Below are 8393 nucleotides of genomic sequence, written 5' to 3'. Positions count from 1 at the left end.
GGCCGGCTAGAGTAGTACTGTGGCCGCCATACTGTACATACATTTCATCGTCAACATGTACATCACTGCCACCGTGTGGCTGGTTACCGTTGGCCGCAGCTCCACCGTGGTAGTACATTATGTTTCGAGCGCACGAAATCCGGAGAGTGCTTGGGGCAGGTATCTGTTGCGGCCACACGGTGCTGGGCGTCGGTGGGGAGCATCTGTACGGTTCGGGCTTGGAAACCCGAAAGCATGGCGCTGGCGCCTCGGTTTGTTTACTTATTTCCAAAGCTTCGGCCATGTTCGGGCCATCCTTACGCCCGATATCCTTATCGGCATGCGCCAACTAACCAGCAGAGGCGGAGTCAACTCGCCGCGATCCTTTACACACGGGGGAACCGCAACCGCGACGCATCTTTGCAAGGCTTCTGCTTCTTCTTCTCCTTCTTCTTCTTCTCCTTCTTCTTCTTCTCCTTCTTTTTGTTCGTCTTTTGCTTCTGCTTCTTGTTTTCTCCAGCCCCTTTTCCCAGGCGGGTGGCCGAACATTTCCTTTCCAATTTCCATCGCAAATAAAAGTGCATACACGACGATATCTCGTCTCGCGTCTTGCCTTATGCCTTATTTCCTTTTTGGCCCAAGAGGACAAGGTTGGTGCCTTTGGTGGAAATTTGCGACAAAAAAGGGCCGATTCCCGATCGTACGACGGGTACATAAGCGCCGCACCCGGGGTCCTGGGCGCGGCCAGCCAGCCAGCCAGCCAGCCAGGTCCGCAACAACTATTGCACTTTGCGCGAGAATTTTCTTGCTTTGTGACGATTGCTGCTAACATATGTACATAAAATATGCCATAAATTGCGACTTGTATTCTCGGGCTTGATTATTTCCTTGCTTCATTATTAATCTTTTTCAATGAGGAATGCTCCAAAATTCAAATGTCTGCTGCTGGTGCTTGTGTGCATACATGCCGTTGCAATTCGCGCCCACACCCACCGGCCGCACTGAGCAAATATTCATATACATTTAATGAAACTCCTCCTAAGAATGGCGCCTAGCACCGTTCGAGTAAATCAATTCGCTTTCGATTATACGACCACCGATGTTTTGTGAACGGTGGTGCTACTATATTTACTTTTTGATTATCTTGCAAAAGAACGGTGCGATGGGAGCGCAAGCGACGAGGTGGGGGGATTTAGATGGAAAGCCTTTACAAAATGGAGCTGCTGTACAAATTTATAATTCTGAATGCAATCTTTCCTGCCAGTGTATGCTGATGCTAATGTACGCTTACATTGCGATTTGCATACTTGCGTTATAGCTTTAAATGTATGCTACCTTGATTTGTTCAAGCTAAAACTGATTTCAACAACAAATTTTAGCTAGAACAATCATTTTCGAAAGGACGATTGATTAGAATAATAGAATGAATTAGAATATAAATTAGTTGATCCTTCTGCTAATTGTACATTAGTTTGCTCTGTGACCATTTTTTAGCGACGGAGTTAGCCGCAAGAAAGAGCCTTGTGTTTTTTCAGTGTCCTTATCGATTGAGACGAGAGGTTGGAAGGCATACACTGTCTGAAAGAGGACACAAGTTCAGTAGTAAGGTGAACTGGTTTTACAAAACCCGTTTTGCTTGGCATCTTATCATTGGTTGTTCATCAGATAACACTGCACTTCACTTTAGATAACACTTGAGATTTCGCAGGCAATGAAATATTAGTTGAATATAATTTGAAGCTAGACTAAATCACCAATTCAAACTTTTTTTTTCTTAGCACTTATTGAGCAGGTTTTTTAAACTAAAACCTCCTGCACTTTTAACGAACGGCGGTTTTTACAACGGTTTTTTAAATTGAAACTCACCTCATCGCTCTAAACGGACCACGTTTTCGATTTCGAAACCGTTGGTCATATAACGGGATTTTAAGAGGCTTTATAAAATTAAAAAGCCAACACAAAAATCCCACGCAGCAAACACAACAACAACAAGCCACAAAAAGCGGAAAATTCGGAAAAAGTTTGTTGAAATTTACAAAAACGGCCTCAAGAAAAGGATAATTACCTAAAAGTAATCATCTAGTGAGTTAGTAGGAAAGAAGGCAGTTTAAAAACGAAAAAGTGCACACACCGGCATCCTGCTGGTCGGCGTCTCCAAAAAAATGTCGCTTCCACTAGACGCGGGGGAAATTCTCACGCATTTAAATCAACTCGGTTATCGTAATGTAACTGCAGAACAGCTAAAAGAGTTTCAAAAAGGTAAGTCCAGTTCTGCTCTCGCCATTCGTTGTTTCATAAGCCTCTCGCTCTTCCGTAGACCTGCAAAAACTCATCAAATTCGACACTCAAATTTACCGCGGACATCCGGATGCACCACCGGAAAATGTGTTTGAACGGTTACACTCCGAGAAAACTATCAGCTACCGGGCAAAGCAGACCCGAGCCACTAAAAAGACTGACGTGATCGATTCCTCCGACAAGGAGAACCAGGCGGAAGCCACCAACAAGACTGCTGCTGCTGCATCTGCTAGGTCTAAGGACGACAAATCTACCAAAATGTGTATGTGTAAGCTGCGTATTCTGTTGCTTGCTCTAGCTAACGACAAGTCTTCCATCACAGGGATACGACCGAAGAGTAGCCAATCGTTTCGACGAAGTGACCCCGTTGCACTGTATCACTCGTATCAAAAAGACTGGAACAAATTTAAGCTCCCCGGAGAGAACGATCACTCAGAGCTGCGCTGGAAGATACGGACCAAGCTGTTGGGAGAGTGACGGATGGAAAACGAACTCCGTGACGATTCTATTTCATTAATAAACTATGACACTTTTATTTGTCGTGCTGAAATTTACTCATAAGAGAACGCGCATCATTCCGGTTCAAATGCTCGATCAATTTTCGTTCAATGTCCCTCACGGCGCTCTCCGTGAGGACGAGTGTGTTGTGTTTCAGCATCGAGTACACGTTCAATCCGTACACCGGCATGAGGTTGATGTGGTTGATGCTGTCGGCTCCAATAGATATGTTCCGCGGGAGGATATCTGAAGAATCGACAAACAGCACTGAAGGGCCCCACAGTCGCTCGGATACCAAATCTCGCAGGTACTGCGGATCTTCGGTCGGGATCTCCAAATCCTGCACCACGTGCAGATCGTTCTGGGCCAGTTTTATGGACAACGTCGACACGAGACCCAGCACTCGGTTGAAAAACGGTAACATGTAGAAATGGGTTGTCGGCGAACGAGGTCCGTGTGCGATTCCACCACCCCGCCAAAGGGGAGACCGGATCGAGCCATGCCGGGCTCGACCCAGACCTTTCTGAGGCCAAGGTTTTCTGCCGCCACCACGCACTTCATTTCTGGTTTTCGAGTGTGCAAAACTGACGAATCGATACTTCCGTTGCCACTCGATGTTCTGGTGCACGATATCAATCCTGGGCGAAGCCCCAAACACGGCGTTTTCCAACGAGAGGATTCCCAATTTCTGTTCCTGCACCGTGCCCAAACTCTCGAGCCACACTTCTCGCGGGGGTCGCCATTCCGCGGGTATCACTGCGGTACTATTTACGCGGGATAACTGGTTTACCACCGGGTTTTTTGCTTTGAATAATCCTCCGAAAACTTTGAGCATCGTGCGGAATTTCCGGATTTTTTCCCGGATTTCGTAACGCCGGCCACCGGAGTAAACACACTTGTATTTATGACCCCTGGTTGAGCATTAAGTAGCTTGTAACCACCAATTAAATACGATTTGTGACAAAGTTTGTTCTGTTCTGAAAGAGGTAATTATTGTTAACTACAATTGTATCCGAATTGAAGCGTAAAAACGTGAAATAAGAGCCCGAAAACTAAAATTCATCTTCCCAAGAATTCGAGTCGGTGATCATCGCGCGGTGACCCACAAATCCGCTGCAAAGGCGGGGTATGGCTCGGAAGAAAAATTTTAATTAAAATTGTGAGCTCGTCGCGGTCGGTCGTGTTTTTGGTCGCATGTCCCGTAACGCGAAGAAAATTTCCTGTTCTTTATCGAGACTTTGTGAAAAACCGTGCGAATTTAGCGTGTGTGAAAATACGTAAACAGCTGTGAATCGTTGCTGGATGTGAAAAGAGGAAAGTGAAAAACACACGCCATTTTATGATCGTAGGCCGTTCTCGCTGTGAAAGTGCACTAGCAGATAGCATTTTACTGATAATAAGTGTGTGTGGTGAATCGCGCGGAAACGACGAAACAACGCATTAAAGTACCGCGGAAAAATGCATTCATCTAGAGGGCCGGCAATGAGTAAAGTTTCGATCGCCGCAGCTTCCAGCGAACAGCAGCAGGCCTTGGCGGCAGGCAAAAAAGATTTCTGTGAAAGTGCCAACACCGACTCGGGGTTCCTTTCCGAGCCTAACCTCAACAGCTCGGAGAACGTTTGCTCCAGCGAGAGCATCTCCGAGGGCCCTGCGGTGAGCGGAACCGTCCCAGCTGTTGCCGCCAACCAGAAGGAGCTCGTCGTCGAAGACTCCGCGCCCGACTCCGGAATGGTGGCGGACATCGAGTTAAAGGCGCCCGATTGCGACATCATGGACATCTGCGAGCGTTTCGAGCGATTGAGAAGCACCAACGAGCAGATTCCCTGGAACCATCAGAATGACATGGGAGATACGTAAGTTTACAAACACGCCCTGGAACCTTAATCGCATCAATTTGCGCTAACTCTCTCGGGTGTCCTCGCTTGCTCGTTGACAGTAATTTGCATCTGGCCATCTACGCGGAGAACGCGGAATTGGTAAGGAAACTGGTGGCGAACCTTCCGGCACCGTTCCTCAACATCCAGAACGATGCGGCCCACACCGCGTTGCACCTGGCCGTCCTGATGGATCAACCGAAAACGGTCCGACGATTGGTGCTGGCTGGCGCCAGTCTAACGGTACGCGATGCATACGGAAACACCGCGCTCCATCTTGCCTGTGGCCAATCCAATCTGCTTTGTGCAAAGGAACTGCTGACCCCGCTCAGTCCCAGCGAAATGCAGCAGCATCATGTCGTCGGCGTGAAGGTTCCCCAGAACCTAGAGCTGTGGAATTACGACGGTAAGTCCATTGAAAAATACCGCTCATCCGGCTAATAGCACGTAAAACCCCCGGTGCGTCGCGGCGCGTCAGAATGATGTTGTTGGTGAATGAATGCGTCACCTTCGGTCGGATTCGATCATCACGCGGTGACGGTGATCTAGTGCTCTAGTCCGTTCATCCCGTGCATCCCATGTTTCCCATTTATGGTCAAAGCGTCGTTTTCGCTTAATAATAGAACGCAAACGCCCAACACCCCGAACGCAAAAATATAGGTGGCAGAAATAGCCACCGTCCAGAATGCGACCGTTTGTATGTGTGGGCTAATTATAAAAGTCTCCGCTAAATTTAGTGATCGATGCCAGATCACCCTCGACTGCGCAAAATCCGAATTATTTTAGTAGTGGAGAAGCGCTAGGAATGTACGTGAATCACGAGAAATGTGGCGCACAGCGGCGCATCCGTTGGAATCCACACGCCACGGACGGGTGATGGTCACAACAGGCGCGGGTGGCGGCGGGTTCCGTTTACACAAGACGCACACTCAACCCGAGTCCTCGGAACGGTTGGAAAACCCAAACTTTCTACGTGTATTTCCCACACTCACAGAAATCCCAGGACGGCGACGGTGCCGACCTATTTGGGAAGCGAAACGAAGGCGAAGGCGACGAGGGATGGGAATTACGAGACAGCGCGGGCGAGGGCGACGGCGGCGGCGGGGCTGTTGTGTGGTGGACGTTGGGTTTTTCCCAAGATTCTTGTAAAACGAGAGGCAACCACGCACCAACACCCGTTCGCGGTCGTTTGTGTGTAGGTAACACGCACACCCCCAGTCAGGCCAGACTATGCAACAGTGCCTCGTGCGCGCTGCTCTGGTCTATCCACCCTTGAGCTACGTCAATGTTTGCTATGTTGCGTATAGTTGTTACGAAGGTTTTTATTTTTCTATACCTCTCTACATCAAAGAGACCCATGTACAACATTATGCGACGTCACCTGATAGTGAAGGTCAGTAACGGGTAGTTGGACCTTTCACCCTCCCACCAACCCGTTACACAGCTGTTGTGTGTAGTAGGGAATTTTGCGTGACTTTCCCCAACGGTAAATCCGGAATAAGATTGATACCGCCGTCCTGTTGCTGCTGCTGCTGTTGTTGCTGCTGCTCCGATCACAATCAAGTTATTTCCTACACGACGCGCACCACCCATCCTCCTTCCCTTTTCTTCTGCATGATCTTGCACAGCTGGAATGGGAAATTCCGGGCCTCGACGTGTTTTACGTCTTTTTTTTTCCTCTATCACGGATTCCGCAAGTGGCCCCAAGGGGAGGGGTCGACACTCGGTTCGGGTGGTGTGGGTAGTTACGTGAAATCCGATTGACAAAAAAAAAACAATCCCCATTTCATTTACGGTTATTCCGGGCTTATGTATTCGGCGGGAACTGAAACTGATAACTAATCGCATTATGTTTCGGTCTTTCCATTTCAGGCAAAACGTGCGTGCATTTGGCCGCCGAGACGGGCAGCATAGCGATTCTGAAATGCCTAATCGATGCTGGGGCTAATATTAACGCAAGGGTAAGTGTCGCACGTGCCCGTAATGGGCCGACCTTTAATTGACGTCACCTTTTAACAACGCCATATCTCTCTCTTTCTCTCCATTGCGCTCCATTTCAGGAAGGAAAGTCCGGACATAGTGCGTTGCACATAAGCATCGAGCAGGGCAACGAAGATTTGGCCAACTTCCTGCTGGACGAGTGTCCTCGCGTTGCTCTGGATATGGAAACGTACGCCGGCCTTACGGCCTACCAGCTCGCTCTGTTGCAAAACAAAATGCTGATCGCGAAGCAACTGACGACACGGGGTGCGGATCCTACGTCGCCACCAGAGAGTGACATCGAATCGGATTCCGATGACGAACTGGTAAGCTAAACAATCCTGCTCTGCTGGCCAACGACAACCCATCCCAGGCGCATCCCGGGACCACCACCTCCTCCTTCTCCGCGCAACAAACTAGGCACACACATACACACGCAGCAACCAATAAGCTATGCGTAGGACAAGCGTGTGTTCCAAGGTCTCTCCCCTCTTTCCACTCTTCTCACGCGCTCAGGCAATCGCTCTAAGAACGATTCCTTGAGGCATTAGTGTAATACACATTCTCGTTGTTGAGTAGTCGATAAGTGATCACGCCACTAACAGCTTCATGCAATGCGCATTAATCATTAGTTAGTTAAAGCAAGAGTTTGAGAGTGTAGACGAAAGAGACCCTCCAATCAAAGAGAAAAACGGACGCCGTCTCCCAAAATAATGACCGCCAGATCGCCGGATCCTCCCCGCGGAGTACTTGTATTTGTTTTGTCTAGCTGTTCGTCTGTTTGTTGTGTCATAGTGTGTCCCGTTGGTCCTACCATCTATCTCCATCTGTCTCTATCTCTCTATCTCTCTGTCGATTCCTTTCCTGCGCTTGTTAGTCCCCCCCAGCTCCAGTAATCATACGCAACTATCACATGCACCCCGTTTAACGATGATGCAAATGATTTCACATTCCACAGATCAGTAACTACTATGGGGCAAATGCGTTCTCCGCAACTTTCCCAGGATTGTCGGCCATAAATGTTTCTTAGAAAACATTTGCGCATCCCCTCGTCACTCACGCGCCCCACCTTCCCGTCCGACGGTCCCGCGATTCATACAATAACACCTCAAATCAGGAAGGTGCGCGGTGTGTGCGTGCGCGCGTGTTTATCAAAAGTGCCTTACCTTTAAATCGGACGAAGTGAAAAATTTATAAAACAACACTAATAGGGATATCCTTCCATATATTTCTGTAATCCTAATCCCACACTCTCGAGAAGCGATAGCCAAGAACGGTGACGAAATGTGTGAAAAAACATTAAAAATATAATTTTGTAAAAATGGATACAAATGAAACCACCCAAAAACTTACCCACGAGAGAAGCGTGTTATCCTTTTTCGTGTTTTAACCCACAACGGCCCGGCCATCATTATAACCGCATTTCATTCAAATCATTATCATCATCATGATCACACGCCCAGGATCAACCGCGCACAGACACACACAATCTCTCTATCTCTCTCTCTAGGCTAGATACTAACGACTCGCGCTCGCCATACATACACCCTAGGCTCGTAAGAACATCCTGCCACTCTCCCTCGATCGCGAATTCCCACTACTATGGCAGCAGCAGCGCGACGATGATCGTTCGCCTCGCGGATCACAGAAAAAGAGAGGAATTAGAGAAAGAGAGAGACAGAGACAAAGAACGGTGGGAGAACGCTTACGTTAAGCAAGCGGTAGATAAATATGTAGAGAATAATATTAAATTATTGTGTTTCA

General features: G+C 48.2%; 3 protein-coding genes across 3 annotated transcripts in view; 2 read left to right on the top strand and 1 right to left on the bottom strand.

Annotated features, from left to right (window-relative positions):
- The first annotated feature begins 1969 nt into the window (after positions 1-1969).
- LOC125950974 (uncharacterized) lies at positions 1970-2820 on the top strand. Its single transcript, XM_049679396.1, has 3 exons — positions 1970-2238; positions 2297-2539; positions 2600-2820. The coding sequence occupies exons 1-3, from the start codon at positions 2142-2144 to the stop codon at positions 2752-2754; spliced, it is 495 nt and encodes a 164-aa protein (XP_049535353.1). The 5' UTR covers positions 1970-2141; the 3' UTR covers positions 2755-2820.
- On the bottom strand, positions 2667-3655 carry LOC125950973 (39S ribosomal protein L4, mitochondrial). Its single transcript, XM_049679395.1, has one exon. The coding sequence runs from the start codon at positions 3608-3610 to the stop codon at positions 2810-2812; it is 801 nt and encodes a 266-aa protein (XP_049535352.1). The 5' UTR covers positions 3611-3655; the 3' UTR covers positions 2667-2809.
- Positions 3656-3942: 287 nt separating this feature from the next.
- LOC125950390 (NF-kappa-B inhibitor cactus) overlaps positions 3943-8393 on the top strand; it is a 4691-nt gene continuing 240 nt past the window's right edge. Inside the window, exons 1-5 of the mRNA XM_049678338.1 lie at positions 3943-4628; positions 4712-5055; positions 6522-6610; positions 6710-6955; positions 7588-8393. The exon at positions 7588-8393 is cut by the window's right edge and continues 240 nt beyond it. Of these exons, the coding sequence (XP_049534295.1) occupies positions 4234-4628; positions 4712-5055; positions 6522-6610; positions 6710-6955; positions 7588-7659 (1146 nt within the window). The 5' untranslated portion in view covers positions 3943-4233 and the 3' untranslated portion in view covers positions 7660-8393. The remainder of the gene's footprint in view (positions 4629-4711; positions 5056-6521; positions 6611-6709; positions 6956-7587) is intronic.

This window comes from Anopheles darlingi, chromosome 2 (assembly GCF_943734745.1).
Source record: "Anopheles darlingi chromosome 2, idAnoDarlMG_H_01, whole genome shotgun sequence".
Taxonomy (NCBI): Eukaryota; Metazoa; Arthropoda; class Insecta; order Diptera; family Culicidae; genus Anopheles; species Anopheles darlingi.
Note: the sequence above shows the minus strand (reverse complement) of the source record. Positions and strands in the feature narration are given on the sequence as shown.

Excerpts from the sequence above, each read along its gene's own strand:
- LOC125950973 (XM_049679395.1), bottom strand. The coding sequence starts at position 3,610 with ATGCTCAAAGTTTTCGGAGGATTATTCAAAGCAAAAAACCCGGTGGTA.
- LOC125950974 (XM_049679396.1), top strand. The coding sequence starts at position 2,142 with ATGTCGCTTCCACTAGACGCGGGGGAAATTCTCACGCATTTAAATCAA. Across the intron at positions 2,239-2,296 it reads GCTAAAAGAGTTTCAAAAAG|ACCTGCAAAAACTCATCAAA; the intron begins GTAAGTCCAGTT and ends GCTCTTCCGTAG. Across the intron at positions 2,540-2,599 it reads CGACAAATCTACCAAAATGT|GGATACGACCGAAGAGTAGC; the intron begins GTATGTGTAAGC and ends CTTCCATCACAG.